This window comes from Macrosteles quadrilineatus, unplaced genomic scaffold (genome assembly GCF_028750875.1).
Source record: "Macrosteles quadrilineatus isolate MER2022 unplaced genomic scaffold, UCM_ALF_1.0 Scaffold_2__2_contigs__length_208266976, whole genome shotgun sequence".
Classification (NCBI taxonomy): Eukaryota; Metazoa; Arthropoda; class Insecta; order Hemiptera; family Cicadellidae; genus Macrosteles; species Macrosteles quadrilineatus.
Genome location: NW_026542595.1, coordinates 99,046,444 through 99,069,702, shown reverse-complemented (window position 1 = coordinate 99,069,702; position 23,259 = coordinate 99,046,444). Strand labels below are relative to the sequence as shown.

Sequence of the window (23,259 nt, the reverse complement as noted above, 5' to 3'; positions counted from 1 at the left end):
TGAGAAACATTGGTGCACCCATCTTTGCTAATAAAGTGTTTCTAAATTAATGTGTTCATAACTAAGTAAACTATGACACTCATTTGTATTTTTGATGTTTTCTAATGTTGTGTTTATTTTAGTCCCTACTTTAATCATATTTAGAAGTCTTAAGTTGCCTTGATTGCTGACTAGGTAATCAAACCTCATCAGACGATCAATGTGGCCAATAATGTGAATGAGCTAAGGGATAAAATGTGTCTTGTATTTATTTTGACACAATCTGCAGGATCATCGTTGCTTCACTGATAGTTTAGTGTAGAAGTAGACGAGGTCCTGGAACTGACATGCAACTGACAATTGATAATCTAGTGTTGTAAGTGTACTGTTAGTTTATAGACAACGCAGAGTACATAAGAAAAATGGTGGATCCACCCAATAAATAAGCAACAGAAAGTCTGAAGCAATGTTCCATACGTTGCATGGCAAACTAAGAATCTATTCAGTTTTTGTGTGTGAATACTATCACAGGTCTCGAAAATCCTTTGATTACTTCTTGTACAACCAGTTACAACACGTGTAAAGAAGAAAGAGGTCAACTTAAGAGAACCAATAGGAATAGGGGGAAAGGTTTCAGTTGCAATAAGGTGATTTTTGTGTACTAGTTGCTATACCTAATTAGTGCTATACATGGTTGTTTTTTATAACTGAGTAGTTCACAAAAAACAGCAGTAAATGCTATGTTACACGGAACATAGTATTTTATGTTAAAATTATTCTTTAAAAAATCATTTAAGTCGTTCTTTGTTAAAATGCGAATCTTTGAGGATTACAAGATACAAAATAAAGACAAAAATGTAATGAATAAAAAATGTAATAAAATTATAAGTACTGCTACAAAATGGGGTACTAATCAAATTAAAAATGTATTTTCAGTCATATGTATCTTCGGCACAATTATGTAGCTGTTAAACGGTACTTGCTGCACTAGTGTTGTTTTGACCGTGTAAGAAAATGTCCCTTTGGCCTTTGCTCATCATATTGATTTTGGAACTCTGGAGTGGACGTTGAATGTTCTCCCGCGTCTCTAAAATTTGGCTCTTCGTTTTCCAACATTTTACTCTTGGTGTAGCATTCCTGCAGACATTGCATTACTTTGATTCTGAATTCAAATGAGACATCGTCACTTAATTGTCTCATTTTTGGCAAGATAGATAAAAGGAAAAGTTTGTTGTCATCGTCATCAGAAGATCCAGGGGTTGGATTAGATGAATGTGCAACTTCGAGAATATCAAACAGCTGGGATTCAGAATCTTCCTTTTTAGGCTTACTTTTAGGTTTTTTGAAAACTGGAGGTGCAGAATCTTCGGTCTGGCATTCGACTTCTAAAGCATTTACATCTTCTTCTTCGACAACCATATTATCTGAAGTTTGTCGATTTGCTATCACAGGTTGTAGGAATGACATTTGTTGTTGATATGGATAAGGTCGTCTTTTGCTCGCCCCACGTCCACTTTTTAAAGTCTGTGTCTTCAAAGATCTAAAGTATGCATCTCTCAAAGCTTTCCATTTTTTCTGTATTTCTTTACCTGCAATAAAAAAAATAACTTGTTTAAAATCTGAAAAAGCCTGACATCTGATTATTAGGGACCTAGCGAGAGGATACTCAATGCGGTTATTTCATTTCCAATATCTTCTGGGCAGAAACACCATCCGTACAAGAAATGTGCTTAGGACTGTGAGCCACCTTTCAAGCTGAATACATAAAAATACCAAATAATAAAGACTGGATGAAAAGAGCTGATAAATTTGAAAACGTAAAGTCTAATTACCCCACTGAGTCGGGACTATTGATAGAAAACACATACGTGTAGTGAAACACGAGTTAAGTTGCAGTAATTATTTCGTCTACAACCATTATTTATTTATGCTGCTGATGGCAGTAGCTGACGCTGATTACTGTTTTAGTTAGATAAACGTTGGTTTACATGGGAGTTTTTGAAATCTACAAAAAATGGTCACTTGTAATCTAGAAAACTGCGTACACCTAACCAAAAATAAATTTAAAATACTTCACACAGAATACCACACCTCTTTGTTTTTGTTGCTGGCAAGGACTTTGCTCTAAACAATAAACTAATGAGACAATTTTCTATCAGGGGACTCAAACCTAAGAAACGCGTTTTTTTACTATTGTACTTCTTTCAAGAGCAAGCCGATATGTAGAATGTGCCTAAGGCATATTTGCACACAAATTGAGAATTATAAACCGACCACTTGATGTTAAAACATAACCTACAGGCAGCATCATCAAAACCTGCTGCATTTTACACAATTTGTAAGGGGAAATTATGTATACAATTTCGAGGACACCTTTTCGTGCGATCTGGAAAGTATTGAACCTCGATAGTTAAGAATAATAGTGAATGGAGTAAAATGTATAGAACATTTTCTTGTACAATTTAAACTTTACATAAGGATCCATCCCCTAGCGAAACAAGTCCACGTAGAAATATTATGTTGAAGAGACTGATTATACTTTGTTTAGAACAATTATTAATACAATTAATTTATTCGTTTACACTCTTATAATTGAAGGTTCCTACCTAATACTGTAGCCGAGTCACGAGATGGCCCCTGGAACCTGGCCTAGCAATTTTTTGAAGGCGTTACCGAGCCGGCAAACCATTGGAAACATACACTCAAAAGGTTTTTAAATACTTAGCCAGGAAATAAAATAATGCACAAATTTTAAAAATAGGCATATATTTGAATTATAACAAACAACTTTTTACAAATTCTTTCTTGGAGTATCGTTATTAATTTATTAAAAAGTAATACTGTTTTTGTGTTAATTCGTTAATTTTCAATTAAAATTTTTAAACAAAAGTTAGTTAATGAAGTAGTGTATAGTATAAATTTTAAAAATAAATAAATACATTTTGTTAATAAATACTGTATTATTTACAAACACATTTTTCTCCTTGATTTTGTTGAGACATATTATAAGAAACAATTTAAATTAAAACCCCGTGTGACAAATAAAAATGCAAAATTAATTACGGATTAAAATATACATTTTAAAAATAATCAAATACATTTTGCTAATAAATACTGTATTATTTACAAACTTTACTATTTACAATGTATTATTATTTACAAACTACTATTTACAAACACCTTTTATCTTCTTGAATTTGGAAAGACATTTATGACTAAAACACTTCAAATTAATAAACCGTTTAACAAATCAAAATTAAAAATTAATTACAGAGAACAAGAAATAACTAGTCAAACAACCAAACAAGTCAAAAATCAATTTACACTGAACATATTTTATATCATAACCATAATTTGTGGAAATTTGAATAATAAGCGTATTTTTGCAATATTATTTAAATATACCTTTTACAAATTCTTTTCGAAGAGATGAATTAAAAAACCAATATTGTTTTAGCATGTTAATTTAAAAACTGCCTATGGCTCTATTTATTTAAATAATAATAAAATACTAACTTTATTACTAGGTACCTTCTTAACATTTGTGTTAAAGTCCAGAAATCGACTTAACAGGAAGTTGGCAGAGGCTGGGCCAGGTCAGACTCGTCTTCTTCATCTAAGGAATCAGAGCTTGAATCACTCCCACTTGCTGAACTTGCAGACTCGTCGCTATCTTCACCAAGTCGTATGATCAGTTCATCAACCGCATCCTCCATTATTCCATCTTTTGTCCAGTAATCTTTTTCAATATGTTGAACATGATCGCAGTTTTTTTCCCAATCTGAAGGAGTGACGCTATTCAATGCTTCAGTTGTCATCTGTTGAAGAGCTGTCAAGGACATGTTTCCTGTAGTGTTTCTTGAGCGCACGTGTTGTTTTACTTTTGCCCAAATAAACTCAATAGCGTTAAGGTCACACATATAAGGCGGAAGTCTCAGTACATTGTGCCCGCATTCCTTAAACAGCTTATCTATTTTGTACACTTTTTCTTTTGGCTTCAGACGACTAATTGCTTCCATCAAGTTTGCTTTACGAGTGTTTTTTTCTTCGTACACTTCTCCATGTCTTTGAAGCCATTCAATCATAGCTTTCTTCGTAGCTGATTTGGTGGGTACCTTGTCTTCTTGTTGTCCATGATACGGTGCATTGTCGATTACAATGACAGAGTTTTCTGGTAGATTTGGAATGACTTGGGTTTTTATCCACTTTTCAAAATTTGTAGAATTCATCTGCCCGTGGTAGTCTCCGCTGCTGGTATTTGCCTTGTAGATAAGCCGACCTCCCTCTAAAAATCCATCCTTAGACCCGATATCAACTATTATCAATCTATTTGCGGAGTTTAATTCTGGTACAACACCATCAACCTTATCATTCTGCCAACACTTTTTAAAGGTTAAATTGCTGTCAACCCATGTTTCATCTAAATAAAATATCTTCATTCCCTGTTCTCTGTACTTTTTTATTTGTTGAAGATATTTACACCTCCAGTTCACTATATCTTCTCTTTCCACTAAAATCTTCCTTTTGGACTTGCACTTCTTCCACTTAAATCCCATTTCTTTAAGAATTCGACGGAGAGTCCATTCGCCCCATTTGAATTGTATTCTCTCTCTCAAGACTGGCAAAATCTTGCCACAAGTTGGGAAGATCTTTTTATTTACGTAAAAGTCTCTTACAACATCTAAAATAACCCGCCTATCAAATTCGTCAACAATGGCATTACGGCAATCAGGTCGTTTTCGTTTTTTACCTGGAGTGCTTAGTGTTTTTCCGGGCGTAGTCGATTTCCCTTCTCTCCTAATTCTTTTGATAGTCCTTTCAGAAACTTTGCAATATTTCGCAGAACGTTCAGTTGCTTTAGTTATTGGTGATAGTAAAGTCTTTTCCTGCGCTTCCTGGTCACAACACTCGATAACACGGCGTATCAGTTCTCTTTCGCTGCTGTGCACAGTTGAACCGTTTCTTCTTACGTCCATTTTACACTTTCACTGTCAAGTTAACACCACTGAAACGATAACTTCAAACACTCACTAAAACAAGCAGTCGACTGGAACATACCGATAACCGATTGAAACTAAGGTTGACACAGTACTGAACCAAAACGCTATACGGTCCAAGGGCTGCATGACTCATAGGGTAGTTTGGCGTCAATACTGCATGACTCGTATTTTTGACCGGGCTTCTTGGAAAATAGTTTGGACAGTTTTCTGACGAGTTGTAAATAACAACACATTTCAGATTAAATTATGTACAGTACTTTGCGTACAGTTTTAATGTTATTCTCCCAGTGGACAGGGGAATAATTTGTATTATTTTGGAAAATTTAACTAGCAAATATTCCTAAAAAGTCTATTTTCCAATATAAATCATCTAAAAAGAACATTATTTTGCTTTCAAATCAAGTTGAATATTAAACAGCCTTTCTAATAACTGTTTATTCAATGCAATGTAAACCATTTGTATTTTTATAGTCAGATAAAGAAACATTTAAATAACCATTTCTTTACATAATCTGCTAAAAAAACCCCGTTGAATGTTAAGCAATATTTTATTTAAATTATAAAATTAAGTTGTCCCTTTAACTTGACAAAAACATACAAATAAACAATATGTAGTTAGCTTTCGGTTTTAGCATGCCTGCTGTCACGCTCTGGTAAAACGCCTTCAACTTTCCGCACACTTTACTCAACTCCGCATTGTATGTTGGGCCAACCGGGGGGCCATCTCGTGACTCGCCTACAGTATGTGATCTGTTAACAGTTGTGATTAATAAATGCAGTTAGCCTACGAATTTTAGTAGTCCTTAAAATTGATAAAAAAATTAATTAATTAATTTTAAATTGATTGAAATTGATTGATTGATTGAGTTTAAGAACAATTTATGACGATAACAAAATTTTTTACTAAAGAAAAATAGTACATGTACAACAGGTGGTTTTATACTTAGTAAAAATACTTGTAAAATAGTAAATAGCATTTCACTGACCTATTTCATCGAGTTTTTCTTCATCCAATTCCTCGAATCTGTCTTCGCCAACAATCCCTGCAGTAACATTTTTCCAGGCTTCAACTCTAGCATTTCTGTTTTTGTAGTTTTCTTCACATTTGTTGTATAAAATGGAGTATTTCTCTACTTCTGATATAATCACCTCGCAATCAAGTTCAACCTCCATCGTTCACAAAACTCAACTCAAATAAAGACACTAAACAAGTAAAAACAAACACAATATAATGTAAATGCACCTAGCTCCATAGTCCATATGCTGGTCGTCTCACTGTTGTTGTCTGACGATGTAGCCGACGCGACGCGTTACTGCTGCTGCTCCCCTCTACAGCTAATGGCGGCAAAATGTGGCGCGAAATTGGACAGGTTTCATTTCCGCGCGGCACTACTTTCTACGGCGCGCCGTAATATGAATCACGCCGCAGACAGTCGCTAGTGGCGCCACCTTCGTTTCATCGCTACCTTCCCACTTATCATTTCTTTGATTCAACCGATTGACCACACTTTGTAGCGTGATGAATTACGGCAAGTGATGACCTAAGAAAAGAAATGACAAATCATCGGCTATATTTAGGTACATTTTATTTCCATCCATTGTATTCTATTATTCTATATTATTCCGTATTCTATACGGGGTTTTTAAATTGGATGATGCTGAAATATTTCATGATAATTTTTAAAACTGAGTACCTAATAATTTATACTGCATAACATGATTATTATACTACAAAAGATATTCTTGTTCATTCATAAAAGTTCGCAGACGAGTAGAATAACCTCAGTTGAGTACGTGGATTCAAACACAATATAAACAAAGGGCACTTGAACATTGAGCGCATAATGGTGTCGTGGGCTAGTGTCTTTGTTGACTTGTTCATTATTTGTGGTGAGAATCGCTCTTTTTGGCACACGAATCGGAAAACTTTAACCTAACCTCACTTATTCCCGAGGACGCACTTTTCAACATTTTTGAAGCGCTTGGAGGTGGTAGTTTTTTTTTAATTTCTGCGTGCCTCCTAAGCTCAAAAGGTTGCCCAGTACAGGATTGGAAGGCCATTTTTTATTTTTCTATCATATTAGCAATTTTAACCATTTCACGCAGAGTCAAATTTTATGATTTAACTTTACCTTGGCAGCTTTGAAAAAACTTTTAGCCATGTTGTAAATAGTGTTAAAAGTTAACTAACTATTCAGCCAGATGACAAATTAGTTTTATATGGGTTTTGTATATTACACGTTTATTTAGTTTATTTAGTGTACATGCCTAGTTAATTTTAACAGTCTTCCACATTTTGCAGTTAAAATATGGAAACGGAATCAGGCCAAAATAAGAATAATAAGGGATTATGGAGGGATACATTATTACACAATACAATATCGCTGATTTTGTAAAAAAGCCTAAGAATTAAAATGTCCTACATTTTTGAAGGTTATTTTAATTTTGTCAAAGCAATTCAACACATGGTGACTGAAAAATAACTCTCTAGTTAAAAAAAAATTTCTGGACAATCGGTACATATTTTGATTTTTTGATTGTAGACATTACAAATATACTTTGTTCTAATATACAATTTTGGAGCCTCTTTTCGTGTGCAGTTAACTTTGAGCTGAGATGTTGATTAAATGTTCTCTAATTTTATAGTAAATTTTAAATCGTGTTTTACTTTCTCATTACGACACCAGTAGACAAGTTATATCTCACAAATAAATATTTTATTGTTTTGAAATATTTCCAGATTGTTCTAATAACAATAAATAATTAGTAGTCACCAAACGTCGTCTACATATTTCGAAAACAACCATTCCATAAATATCTTTCAGCTGAATGATGCGATCCTACTATTTACAGGTGTATAGATTCACTTAATGTTAATAAAATAGAACATTGGGACCAAGCCATGGCTCGGTATAGTTTGTTTCCGTTGTACCCCTATATCGAGTAATCTTCAGTGTAATCTTTGCTCAATAGTAACAACTTATGTTTTTCCCTTTGTACTGTATTTTGTGATTTGCTAGTATACTGTGGATGGCTTGTTATAAACACATGTTTAAAGTCTCTTATTTACTTTTCCTCGTTATTTTGTTCAACCAACATGGTTATTTGGCAACCCATAAGGCCGATGTAAAAAAATATTGACTTTCAATTTAATATTTTTACTTAATTCGATTTTTGTTGGCAGTACTGTAGTAAACACGTTTTTTACGCCAGATATAAATTACTTACATCATTTGAAGGAAATCGTCAAAGCCGTTTTTGTGATCTTTCCACAATCATACATACAAGCAAACATTGATCATATAAGAATGTAGGATTACAAATAAAGTACATGCCAGTTTAATGAAACACCAACTGGTAAATTTTATGAAAAAACTAATTTGAAAATTACACGATATACGATGTTGGAAATAAATCATCTGGCATGTGTCCAAACTTTTGCACACTCGTTAAATGTTGAAGCACATAACGTGCGGCTACATTATTTATGGCTTCAGGCAAAATATGTTTGTCTCTAAGCACCAATCAGGTTTGTTCTACGGAAATATTGTAAAGGGGTGTTAAAGTATAAAGTTAGGGAAGGGAGTTTTCTCTATACTCAGTAAAAAACGCAGGAAGAGCCGTTGTTGAAAATAGTATATTACGTTTCTAGTCCTGAAAATATATGTTTACCGGACGAGTATAATCGTTTCCGTGTGAGACGAAGTCGAGTGTGGGACCATACGAGTCCGGTAAACTCATTTTGGACGAGTCACATACGATATTTTACGTCATACTTCTCTAAGCTAACAACAATAAAACCCTGTACAGATCCTTGTATATTCCCACCGACTTAAGGACTAACAAACACTACTCAAAACCTCTAAGAGAGGTAATTTTTTTGTTTATAACCACTCATATTGCCTAATATAATCAGCTGGTGTCCGGTAAAAACTCATTACAGAACAGTAGTACGTAATGAAACCCCATTTGATTAAGCTGGCGGCAAACAGCTGTTTTCTGGACTAAATTCTTGCGTTGGAAGTTCGTTAAAACAGTGTAGTGTGTCATAAATATATTTAAAATACAAAAAGTTGTTTTTTGCTGTTACGACTACAATTTGATTTATTACGAGCTAAATATACTCCGAGACGAACATTTCACAAGGTTTAGCTGAATCAAAGGGCCTTCAAAGCTGTTGAGCCTCTATGCTGATGTATTGTTACAAACTAGTGTGTGTTCACATCCTGAGTTGTATGAAGTTTGAAGTACAAGGACGGAGCCGAGTATGAAAGTTAGGCTGTGTTGCAGGATGTTAAATTTCTACATAATTGTGAGTCGATCAAACAGTCTAAAGGGACCCTAAATTAAACACACTGAAAGTAGTAATTTATTCAATAATGTATTACAACTAATAATATCTTGTATCACCGTTACCAGGCTCATAGAATTGTCCACAAACTAAGCTTGTACAGTAAATTATCTGCCAGATTATTATTTAATAACATAGTGAGCTCAGTAGTTTATGTTGATAAAAAATACAATCAACTTAAATTTTAACTAAAAATAATGAAAGTAAGGTTTCCATAAATAATATTCTTTAGGTTTTAATATTTTCTTGTTTTTTTCACGTAACTGGAATCTTTTACGATTTAGTGAGAGAATGGTAAAACCCCTGGTCTTGGTACTAACTAACTCAAATATAAAACTATACCGTCAAATGAATATTAGATAATCAAATGTTAACTCAGAAGTATGACTATTTCATTCAAGTCAAACTAACAACACGTTCTAGTAACGTTTCATCATACAAAGTTGTTTAAGTTGTCCATAAAAAAAACTGTATTTAATGTTGCAGTTATATCCAAATTTTTATATTTTTACAAAGCTATTATGCTAATAATTTTATTGTAACTGATACCTCTGATCTCTGACAGTTGATAGAAATTAAAAATCTGTCACAATGCTAAAATTGTAACCAATATTAAAAAAGAAAAGAACTGAGTTGAATTGATCAGAGTTTTTTTGCTGTTAGTAACTTATTTGGTTGTATTTTCAACTTCAAAACTGAAAGATCAACTTACAATAAACTATAGCATATATTCTTACTGTTATAACTGTCTTACATATATTTCAGAGATAACAGTCAGCAAAATTATATTGTGATCGAAAGGTAAAAAAAAAACAACAAAGAATTGCCAAAGCATTGCTTTTACTTCCTATGTAGCGTCTAAGGATCTTTCACAAACCTAGATGTATTCTTAGCCAACCTCTCAGACCATTTCCAATCAAGCCAAGTATCGGCTAGTTACAGACTTTGACCCTTCCAAGTTTCAAGTTGATTAGACAAGTTTGGCTACAAGTTTGTTCAAGCGATAGTCCAATCTCAGCACCACTACTTCTGCAACTACTTCTTCAACTTTCAAGTTTTGTAGCATTTCATGTTTTGTTTTGTATATTGTTTTGTTGACTTGTGGTGGTACATTTCATCAATCAAGCCTAAATGATACTTTTCTTCACCAGATAATTTTAAAGACCGAGGCGAAATTGAGGTTGGAAAATGAGTGAGGGCCTATGAGACGATTTCACCAGTGTGATAAATTATACAACTCGTCATACCGCACCATTAATTAATTCAGTAATCAAAAGTTGTGTAGGCCTACATTGTTTTCATTTATAAACTGTCTCCCCAAAACAGTTGGTATATTGTCTAACCAGTTGTGCTATCAGAATCAGAGCCGTTACCGTAATTTAGATGCAGCTGGTATTATCCTACTAACGTAATACTTAATCCAAACTATAATGTTACCTTTCTAGGTACTTACATATTATACCGAATCTACTTCCAAACAATATTTAAATTAGTTTGGATAACAAAAACTTCCTAACCTAACCAGGTTTGGTTAGGTTATAATTATTAGGTGGGGTCAGTATAATACGTAAGTACCCATTTCAAATCAATGTAAATATTGATCATATCGCATTACTTTGAAACGATATTTTAAAATTCCAGTAATATCCCTATTAATACATCTACTTTGTGAATTAAGGAGACGATATTGCTTAAGATATCGTTTAGGCAAAGAAAGTAAACGGTGAGATAAAGTTAAGGTGCCGAGGGTTTGGAATGTTTCATTAACCCAAACAAAACAATCCATGGAGGACCGACGACATTGTGCTCTTAATTAGAGACCATTTATTTTAATCCCTCCGCCAGTTTATTGTAAAACGTTTACTTTCCTTCCGAACTACTTTTTGAGTTAATTTATTTCTTGTATACGTATAATTAACCATTTTTTGTTCCTCCATACCATTTTCATAACAATATTTATACTTTATTTGGGGAGGAGGGGGCAATTCCTTCAAGGGGAAAATAAGAAAAATATTAGAAAAAAATTTATCTGAAAAATATGCTTATGCATTTTTTTGTTCCTCCTTACCATTGTCATAACAATTCTATACTTCATTTGGGGGGGGGGGGCAATTCCTTCAAGGGGAGAATAAGAAAAATATTAGAACAAATTTTATCTGAAAAATATGCTTATGCATTTATTTATAATAACGATTTTTTTAAATGATAAATGATTTAGGAACATTTTTGATCTTGAATATAAGAATAAAGATGTTGCATCTACATTTTGGAAGTTTTGAAAATATACCTAGTTAAAAAAAAGACATTAGATTTTTCAAGCAGCCAAACTAACTTTGCAAACTGTGCAAAATTGTAGTTTAATTAATGCAAATTATTGAAACAACACTAAAAATACAAACCAGCAGATTCTGGTATTATTGTAGATGACAATTAGTTGTAGATGACAAGGACCGTGTTGTAAGTAGCTTATGTTGTCTAGCAACCGTAACATGCCTAGCAAACAACATAAGCTGCTTACAACACTGACATTGCTTGTAGTCACTACACAACTAACTGCTACATCCTCCTTAGTGTACTACAAGGTCCGTGTTGTAAGTAGCTTATGTTGTCTAGCAACCATAACATGCCTAGCAAACAACATAAGCTGCTTACAACACTGACATTGCTTGTAGTCACTACACAGCTGACTGCTACATCCTCCTCAGTGTACTACAAGGGCCGTGTTGTAAGTAGCTTATGTTGTCTAGTAACCATAACCTGCCTAGCAAACAACATAAGCTGCTTACAACACTGACATTGCTTGTAGTCACTACACAGATGACTGCTACATCCTCCTCAGTGTACTACAAGGTCCGTGTTGTAAGTAGCTTATGTTGTCTAGTAACCATAACCTGCCTAGCAAACAACATAAGCTGCTTACAACACTGACATTGCTTGTAGTCACTACACAGCTGACTGCTACATCCTCCTCAGTGTACTACAAGGTCCGTGTTGTAAGTAGCTTATGTTGTCTAGTACCCATAACCTGCCTAGCAAACAACATAAGCTGCTCACAACACTGACATTGCTTGTAGTCACTACACAGATGACTGCTACATCCTCCTCAGTGTACTACAAGGGCCGTGTTGTAAGTAGCTTATGTTGTCTAGTAACCATAACCTGCCTAGCAAACAACATAAGCTGCTTACAACACTGACATTGCTTGTAGTCACTACACAGCTGACTGCTACATCCTCCTTAGTGTACTACAAGGTCCGTGTCGTAAGTAGCTTATGTTGTCTAGTAAACATAACCTGCCTAGCAAACAACATAAGCTGCTTACAACACTGACATTGCTTGTAGTCACTACACAGCTGACTGCTACATCCTCCTTAGTGTACTACAAGGTCCGTGTTGTAAGTAGCTTATGTTGTCTAGTAACCATAACCTGCCTAGCAAACAACATAAGCTGCTTACAACACTGACATTGCTTGTAGTCACTACACAGCTGACTGCTACATCCTCCTTAGTGTACTACAAGGTCCGTATTGTAAGTAGCTTATGTTGTCTAGTAAACATAACCTGCCTAGCAAACAACATAAGCTGCTTACAACACTGACATTGCTTGTAGTCACTACACAGCTGACTGCTACATCCTCCTTAGTGTACTACAAGGTCCGTGTTGTAAGTAGCTTATGTTGTCTAGTAACCATAACCTGCCTAGCAAACAACATAAGCTGCTTACAACACTGACATTGCTTGTAGTCACTACACAGCTGACTGCTACATCCTCCTTAGTGTACTACAAGGTCCGTGTTGTAAGTAGCTTATGTTGTCTAGTAAACATAACCTGCCTAGCAAACAACATAAGCTGCTTACAACACTGACATTGTTTGTATCCACTACACAGCTGACTGCTACATCCTCCTTAGTGTACTACAAGGTCCGTGTTGTAAGTAGCTTATGTTGTCTAGTAACCATAACCTGCCTAGCAAACAACATAAGCTGCTCACAACACTGACATTGCTTGTAGTCACTACACAGCTGACTGCTACATCCTCCTTAGTGTACTACAAGGACCGTGTTGTAAGTAGCTTATGTTGTCTAGTAACCATAACCTGCCTAGCAAACAACATAAGCTGCTTACAACACTGACATTGCTTGTAGTCACTACACAGCTGACTGCTACATCCTCCTTAGTGTACTACAAGGTCCGTGTTGTAAGTAGCTTATGTTGTCTAGTAACCATAACCTGCCTAGCAAACAACATAAGCTGCTTACAACACTGACATTGCTTGTAGTCACTACACAGCTGACTGCTACATCCTCCTTAGTGTACTACAAGGGCCGTGTTGTAAGTAGCTTATGTTGTCTAGTAACCATAACCTGCCTAGCAAACAACATAAGCTGCTCACAACACTGACATTGCTTGTAGTCACTACACAGCTGACTGCTACATCCTCCTTAGTGTACTACAAGGTCCGTGTTGTAAGTAGCTTATGTTGTCTAGTAACCATAACCTGCCTAGCAAACAACATAAGCTGCTTACAACACTGACATTGCTTGTAGTCACTACACAGCTGACTGCTACATCCTCCTTAGTGTACTACAAGGTCCGTGTTGTAAGTAGCTTATGTTGTCTAGTAAACATAACCTGCCTAGCAAACAACATAAGCTGCTTACAACACTGACATTGCTTGTAGTCACTACACAGCTGACTGCTACATCCTCCTTAGTGTACTACAAGGGCCGTGTTGTAAGTAGCTTATGTTGTCTAGTAACCATAACCTGCCTAGCAAACAACATAAGCTGCTCACAACACTGACATTGCTTGTAGTCACTACACAGCTGACTGCTACATCCTCCTTAGTGTACTACAAGGGCCGTGTTGTAAGTAGCTTATGTTGTCTAGCAACCATAACCTGCCTAGCAAACAACATAAGCTGCTTACAACACTGACATTGCTTGTATCCACTACACAGCTGACTGCTACATCCTCCTTAGTGTACTACAAGGGCCGTGTTGTAAGCAGCTTATGTTTCCCCTTTAAAACCTTCTTGAAATGTATCTTAAAAATACCAAACCAGATATTATTGCACTGAGTGAACATAAAATGACAAAAAAATATGTTTTACTTAAAATAATGTAATGTATTATCATTATATATCATATTATGTTAAGGTGGATTTTTCTTGGGGAAGACAAATATGTACAGAACAGCGATTTTCGAAACGATAAAACCGGTGACAGTTGACATGTGAAACCTTTTATCGCGTCAGGGAATTCGACGTCTCCGATGTATTGCCGAGTGTTTGACATTTCTTGAGGTTAGTTTGTTTACAATAGCTTCAGAAAATAGAATTTTCAACTCTGCATTAACTTGACACAGTTTGATAAGTGAATAGAATGGAACATAACATTGAATTTAGTTTTAATTCTGTAATATTTAATTACTGAAATCCGATAAATCTAACAAAGTAGTATCATAGACTTACCAACACAGACTTCTCATCCTATTGTAAAATTTGAAGCTTATTTTTCGTGTCTAGTTCATGTTGGTGACACTTGGCGCTAGTGTCAACGAAATAATAATAGTATGTTTTATCTATAGAAATATTTAATAATTTCTTTAATTTCCCAAACAGACGAAAGGGAAAAATATCTAGCTAAAACGGGAGATGTTCTAGCGTTCCCTCCTAGTACTGCAAAGCTGGATTAAAATAGAGATGAGATAAAAATAAATCGTCTCTTTATGAGATTAATTTAAAATTAAATAAAGCAAGAAAAAAATTAGAAATTTAAATTGTAAATTGTTTATCGGGTTTGAGCACTTAAATTATTTTCCAAGTTCTAACTACTGCATTAGATTATTGTTGTACTTCAGTGACGTAAAATTTTCATAATTTCTTAGCTCAAGCTTCTTTACAAGATAGAGACGTCAGATAATACCTTTGTTAAGTTAAGATGTTAGTTGAACCTCTGTGACGTTGATGTATTGATGTAAACTGTCTGCTACAGCAACATTACATGATACACACGTCAGTTTTGAGACTCGACTAAGTTTCTGTTAAATGTCTTTGATGTAGATTTATTGTAGACGGCCTGATAACTATTCTTTATATGCATGCCACTTCTATGGAATAAGTTAAACATCTATTGAACATTTATATATTTCAATGAAAACTATCTGCTACCATACTTAACATGTTGAGCATGTAATTGGCACTTGGCGAATTGTCTATTGAACTGATATATGTTTGTTGTTTTGCAAACTTTACTCAGCATGTAATCTGAAAAATAGACACGTCAGTTCCCAGACACCCCGATTGAAGTTTGTTGAACATTTATTATGTTAATGTTCAACAAACTTGATATACACGGTATGCAACACACAATATGATCATTTATTCCTGTAATAGAAGGCAACGGCGAGATAAAAGTGGCAACACCGCTGTCCCGGCAAACCAAAACAGCTGTTGCACTAACCTATAGTTGCCCCAACTCAGACGCCCCGTCTGAACCATGTTTATGTTTACACGCTGATTATTAGTTACCATGGCAACAGACAGGACGGTGCGACGCTGCCACACACCTACGCGGTGGCGGCCTTGTATTAGTGGAGAGGGTGCTACAGAAGATCTAGAGATATTATCGATCGTTGATTATTTATGAGGTATAGATCTTTGTATTGTATTCTATTGTATATTGTAACATAACAGCACACAAGTTTGATTGATTTTTGTTTGTTGCAGCACGGCGGGGGTGGGCCCACGACAGGGAGCGATGACGCGCCAGCAGGAGTCCCTGCGACACAGCTGAAACTCGACATACCAGGTAGGAATTTGTTAGATCCATGTGTTGTACAGCATTCCTCTTCAATATTTTGGTTTTAAAAGCTAGTAGTGGTAAAATGGATATTGAATATATGGTCGTAGTACCCATGGTTTCACTTTTAAGAATAGTCTGTATGATGGAACCTGTTTTCTGATCCTCATAAAGCATTAGCTCCGTCTACGTGGGAGTGTCCCAGGCCTTAACCATTGGCCACGTAGATGGAGGGTCATCATACAGACTATAGAACTTTTACTGTCAAATAAAATCATTGTCCTCGAGAGCTGACTCCAGCAATTCATCTTCAGGGCTGAAGTTGAACTGAAGAAAGATGGTTTTAGAGGATATATAACTATAACACATTTGGAATGTTGCATTTTCGCCAGTTCAACAACTCGGAAGATTTGACATGGTTCAGCTCTATCTAATTTAGATAATGAAGGATGAAAAATATGAATTTTACTTTATTTGTCTTGGTAGCAAAATATACATTTCAAGTATTTATACACCGTTGACTAGGAAAGATGTTGAAGATTCTTTAGCCAGAGATCTTCTCAAAATTGCCACAGGGGCACCATGGTCGTCTTGTGGTCTCTGCATGTGAATAACTTAAGAACGGCAAATAAAAAGAAGGAAGTTAAAATGGATCAAAAGAGCATGATGCCTTAGAAAGATACTCTACACTGGAACCCTCAGTCCTAAGGAACATGAGTAAGGCAAACACGGAAGAGGGGAAAAAAGGAAAGAGTTGGAGAGAAGTAAAGGCCCTGGTTTGATGGTGCTGTTTTTTGGATTTTTGTTTTACGTGGTATTATGCTCTAACTAGGAGCCACATGAATTCTGTCAAGTGAATAAAGTAACATATTGAGGTAAAGGGTTTTTTATTATAACTCTTTTTTTGTAAAAGTGCATTTAAAACGTTTCGTTTACTTAATATAACTAATGACGTACAGTTTTACTCATACAAGTACTGCATAGAAATTGTTAGGATTTTCCGATTAAAAATAAAAGATAAAATTTGGAGAAACCAGATGATAGGACAGGTTGAGAATCTGTGAAACAGTCTGAACGAAAATCCTGAACGATTTTGGGTATCCCATTATTAAATAGGAAAATTCATAAAACTTGGTGAAACAATCATTCAAGTTTTCAATTTCACAGGAACACAATTTTACATATCTGAATAAGTATGAGGTTTCCATGACAACGCCACAACAATATGAGCCATAACAATGAACTTGGTTAATCTCTCCCTGGATGTGACGTGGTTTGTATTGCTTTACATTGTGTCTAAAATTGCAGTCGCACTCATCAAGGTAGAATGTGCAAGTTTTTAGTTCAACTGTAGAGCACATTGAAATCCAACACAAGAACATTCATGGCTAAGTTCATAGACCAGTCAGCTGATACACAATACGGTTTTGCTCTTCTTGTATTTAAAATACAGCTACATTTGTTTTGTTTTACTGAAATTGTTTTTTTTTTATGGTTATTTCGTATAAGTAACCGTAATTTCACTTTTGGGACTTCAATAACTTCAATTGATAACTAGTATATAAAATAACTAATTTTTAATAAAATATATATATGAATTTTAACGGGTGTAGTTTTTGACCTCTGGGGACATAAAAACGAAATGTATTAAGAGCGCAAAGTACCTCATTGCCGCTCGAGAACTGTATGGCCGCCCAAAGATTTTTACTGGTTGTGCTCGTACACACAAGTTTTTCCGACCTAATCCACTTGCTAGGGGGGTTCCCGTGTGCATTTTATGTATAGAAAAACACCCTCAGGGATCATGTAGGTACTATGTGGGTTATCATTTTTCACGTGGGTGCCAGATTGGCAGAGTGGGCATAACCTCAGAATCCACCATTTTAAAAATGGCGGTGGCATTTATTACATGAAACTCATTGGGAGCTTATATCTCGAAAACGGTTATATATAGCGAGTTTTTTTTTTTTTTTTTAAAAAAAAAAGAGGTTGGCGGCCTCTTTTAACCTTGCATTTGCCCGTCCACATAGACTAAGCGCCCGTGCGTGGATCGTTCACAGCAAAGCAAGGAGTGAGCCGGTACAGTACAAAGGTGAACTGTACTGATAAAATGTTATCGGCAATGACCAGGATCCGAACCCACGACATCGCTGCCTTGGGCCCGAAGTCCGCGACGCTACCGACTGAGCCACCGACTCACTCCTTATTGTTATTGTCCTTTTATTGTTACTTTTATAACAATAAATGTTGCTTACATAATAAGGAACAACTTTTGTATTTACAAAAATGCCCTAAATATAACTATTTAGGAGTAGTAGAGTAATTTATGTTAATTTAACCTATACATTTTTACTCTGTTTGACAAAAAATTCTAATATCTTAAAAAAAAAACTGTTCCTTTTTAATTTTGCACATAGCACTTATTTCTCTTTACATTTAAGGTCAAAATACCCCCACCGAAGCAAACCTGCAGACTAAGCAAACATTTACCTGGCTGTATTTCCACTAAAATATTAAAATTGTCATATTTATAGTATTTAACCTATACATTTGATCTCTGTTGCCAAAAAATCTAATAATTATAAAAAAGCTGTTATTTTGTAATTTGGCACCTAGCACTAATTTTTCTTCGCATTTAAGGTAAAAAACCTGCAAAAAGCATTCGAGAAGCTTCTGGCAGATATATAAGTTATTAAAATAATATAAAATATTTTTAAATTAATTTTTTGTTATTAAATGACGCATACGAATATAAAATAAATATAAACTTTTCTATATAATGAATTTTTATTATTACAAATAATAAATCTACGGATGTAATAGAAATTATTATTATAATTCATAACATTTATTATTAAAACGGTGATGGAGCGGGAACGGGACCGGCGGGCAAAGTTGGGGGCATCGGCCAAGCATTGACGTCTCGTTAACACAACCAGAACCTTGACATTGTCCTTGGTGGTAGGCTGCTTTGGATTGATTTTATTGATATTGAACTAGTTTCGTGGCTCATAAAATTTGAGCGCAGTTATTGGATCTAAATTATAAGCGCTTTTGGGTTAAGAGGAATTAGATCTGTTCCCTTTTATAGTCATCAGAAAAATTAAACTGTTCACAATATACTTGTGAGCATTGCGGCAAAGAGTAACCACCATCACTGTGTCCAAAACTAAAGGATCGAGTTGAAAAACGTGTTCTTCCATGCAATTGATTTGGATGTAGCCTATGTACAATAAAAAGCACGTAAGATATGCTGTATAGTAAGTAGCTCTACCAGACAGAATTTCTTCACGAGCAAAGGATGCAGTTCTTTAAGAGTATTCGTTGTACAGTGACAGTGTACGTATATCCAGTGTCTTAGATCATTCATAGTTTCACACTGAGTATCCTTTTGTGAACTAGACACTTAACTGTGTTTTTCAAACTTTATTCTATCTCTTCCTCCCCATCTTTTCCAAAGTCCATTAGCAAAGTACTTGGATTACATTTTAGGGTAGCACGCTTTGTTCCAAATTTTCTGGCAAAGCCACAGCCCGTTAAAATATGGAGTGCTGAGGGAACTGAGCAAAGGTTACTTCCAAGTCTGTTTGCTATAATGCGAACTAGTACATATCATGAAGTTCTGGCTATACCAAGTCGCATCCACAATTCCTGCAAACCTTCCGAAGAGAATTCATTCAAAAAGTGTAAAGCCAACACTACGACATCTGTATCCGAAGACAGATCTACGACTTAATTTGATAACTTGAGCAAAAATGATCCAAATTTAATGAAATTTATCACAAACGTGTAAACCTACGTTTTCAGACGAATTCGGACTATTAAACCAGCACGATCGGACTATGGGAACGGGGGTTTATGGGGAGTTTTATGGGGTAAAATGGATTTTTCCGATTTTCGGCCCTAAAAACACGAAATTTTATAATGAACGAAACCATTTTGTAGAGCTCAAAAAATAAATAACTTTGTATATTGAAGCGTTGTATGCCCAATAGTTACGGAGATAATTTAAAATAAAAAAATAAATTTAACATTCCCATGTTATTCTTATGGAGAATAAATAAACTGTTTTAGTTTGCTTGTTTATGGATATATTATAGTAAAATTTCAAAATTTTGTTTCATTCATACTAAGCTATCAACATTTCAATAAAAATACATAAAAACACCTCAATACCTTCCCTGAAGCAGCAAACTTAAGTACTCATTACAAATCAATGTCATTTAAATAGGAAATCAATCTGTCAATTTTAATATTTTAGTAGAAATGCAGCCAGGTAAATGTTTGCTGATTCTGCAACTTTGCTGCGACGGGGGTATTTAGACCTTAGATGAAAAGAGCAATTAGTGCTATGTGCCAAATAAAAAAAAAACAGTTTTTTTAGATATTAGAATTTTTTTGTCGAACAGAGTAAAAATTTATTGGTCAAATTAACATAAATTGGTCAACTCCTGCTAAATAGTTATATTTAGGGCATTTTTGTAAATACAAAAGTTGTTCCTTATTGTGTAAGCAACATTTATTGTTATAAAAGTAACTCGCTATATATTACCGTTTTCGAGATATAAGCTCCCAATGAGTTTCATGTAATAAATGCCGCCACCATTTTTAAAATGGCAGATTCTGAGGTTATGCCCACTCTGCCAAGCTGGCACCCACGTAAAAAATGATAACCCACATAGTACCTACATGATCCCTTAGGGTTTTTTCTATACATAAAATGCACACGGGAACCCCCTAGCAAGTGGATTAACCACCATAATTAACTTCTCATAGCACAAAATGTAGTTGTATATAAGAAGAAATTGAGGTTATATTTGTTTAACAGTTGTTAATCCACCTGGTCCGTGGCTTTGGTTGGTATAGAAATGCCAACAGTGAAATCAGCTGATTAGCCAGCGGGAATGATCCATTCCGGCTTTAGAGTGCAAATGAGCTATTTTGCGTACTGTTTACAGGTGTGGCAATTTGATCATTTTCATGCAGTAGTAGGAAAAATAAAAATCAAATCATTAATTAGATAGCAAATTACTCAAAACACTTGACTTAATTGAATAAACTGCGGATCTAACTTTTGCCAACGGCCAATTTAAAGACTAAATCACATTTTAAAAATAAAATAAATAAATGGCCATTCTGAGACAGATGAGAGTGGATAAATTTATATGAAAAATCCTCTTTTAATTAACCAAGAGCTTTATTATTCTTTCTTAGTTTTATCCTGTGTATGACAAAACAATCTAGTTATATTTCCCAATCAAAACTTAAGTAAAAAAAAACACCACACCCTGTTATTAATTAATTTTTTATGCAAAAAAATCCTAGAAAGGAACCAGCCGACGCCATACGTTCAACGTACAACCGTAGATTAAGCAAGCATACTCCCCACAAACACGTGAAAATATATTTATTACAATGATGAAAACCAGAATTAAAATATAAATTAACTATGAAATATACTCCATCTTGTGAAATAAAATTAGTTACTACTCTCAGAATGAAGCAAGGTATTATAATTTTCAATTTAATACGCATAATACTTCCTAAGTTAGTACCCACTAGAACTTGGCGTTTCACAGACTTTCAAGTATTCCGATGCCAAGGCAGAGCTGTACAGTACACATAAGCTGCTTTGTGAGACAAGAGCTGTCTTGAATGTGACGACTTTGACATCGACCAAAACCGGCCTTGAAACGAGAATAATAGTTAAGGATTGCTACTATCGGCTTACTAATTTGTCGGCGTGAAACCAACGAGAGTTAATTTCTAATTAACTAAATAAAAAGCTTGAGTAAGTAGTGCATAAAGAGCTTATGTTCCACACTTTTTTTCGAAATCCACTTTCCAAATTCTAGTTAATTTCAACGAGAGAACTACAAATCCTAACGAAAAACAAGTTTGCAACTTCCTTTCGTGTATATGAGGAAATTCTTAGGCTCACTTTTAATAACTACCACATACAGCAACATAGGTACTTTAATTATTTGTTTAGTATTTAAAACGGTTACAATTTGAAAGCCAATGTTCTAAGGTGATTTAGTAGTTCTTTTTAATACTTTTTGGGTTTTACGTAGGACTAATAACCTGTCGTCAAAAGTATTGCATTTGAAATATATTTACGTTTAGGATAACATAGTGGATGTGTTTGTGACCTATAGATTGCCACATTCAACCCATATTAAACCCTTATTTACGTTTTAAAACTATACAGGGTGACCGTTAAGTCTTAGGACGACTTTATATCTTTTAAACGAAACGATATCACAACCACATTTGGTATACCGTTACTGAAAATTGTAAGCTACTTTTCTGTATACATGGTGGTCGGATATCACCTTTGGAGGACGGCCCGTCGGGGATCAGAAGAAAATCTTTAATGACAGCCTATGTTGAATTGTACATCATTTTAAAGGTTTATTTCAACTGAAAACAATGCCGCAAACCGCACTTCAAAAGGTCGATCCTGCGCAAAATAGCAGATGTTCAAAGATTTTCAAAATTAGCAAATGTCTTTAAATTAAAACACTTTTTTAAATCTTTAAACAACTGTAATTTTTTAACGGATGGTCCTTTTGAAGTACGGTTTGCGGCATTGTATTCTACTAATAAATACCTTTAATTTGATGTGCATATCAACCTATGCTTCCATTCAAGATTTACTTCCGACTCCTTGTGGGCCGTCGCCCTGAAGAGTTAATTGGATCACTGAATGTGAAGTTATGGGGATCATTTTAAAGGGAATTTTAAGCAAAGAAGAATGCCGCAAACCGTACTTCAAAAGGACCATCTGTTAAAAAATTGCAGTTGTTTAAAGATTTTAAAATGTGTTTTAATATAAAGAAATTGCCTAATTTTGAAAATCTTTGAACATCTGCCATTTTACGCATGATTAACCTTTTGAAGTGCGATTTGCGGCATTGTTTTCAGTTGAAGTAGACCTTTAAAATGATGTACAACTCAACATAGGCTGTCGTTAAAGATTTTCTTCTGACCCCCGACGGGCCGTCCCCCAAAGGTGATATCCGACCACCATGTATACAGAAAAGTAGCTTACAATTTCCAGTAACGGTATACCAAATGTGGTTGTGATATCGTTTGTCGTTTAAAAGTTATAAAGTCGTCCTA

At 34.9% G+C, this 23,259-nt stretch overlaps 2 protein-coding genes across 2 annotated transcripts in view; one reads left to right on the top strand and one right to left on the bottom strand.

Annotated features, from left to right (window-relative positions):
- LOC128986461 (uncharacterized) overlaps window positions 1-23,259 on the top strand; it is a 140,555-nt gene that overhangs the window by 8,682 nt on the left and 108,614 nt on the right. The window contains exon 2 of the mRNA XM_054406847.1: window positions 16,062-16,143. The gene's annotated coding sequence lies outside the window, so the exon portion shown is untranslated. The remainder of the gene's footprint in view (window positions 1-16,061; window positions 16,144-23,259) is intronic.
- On the bottom strand, window positions 918-6,193 carry LOC128986462 (uncharacterized). Its single transcript, XM_054406848.1, has 2 exons — window positions 5,966-6,193; window positions 918-1,568 (listed from the first exon to the last, which is right to left on the bottom strand). Exons 1-2 carry the CDS (start codon window positions 6,150-6,152, stop codon window positions 967-969), a joined length of 789 nt encoding a protein of 262 aa, XP_054262823.1. The 5' UTR covers window positions 6,153-6,193; the 3' UTR covers window positions 918-966.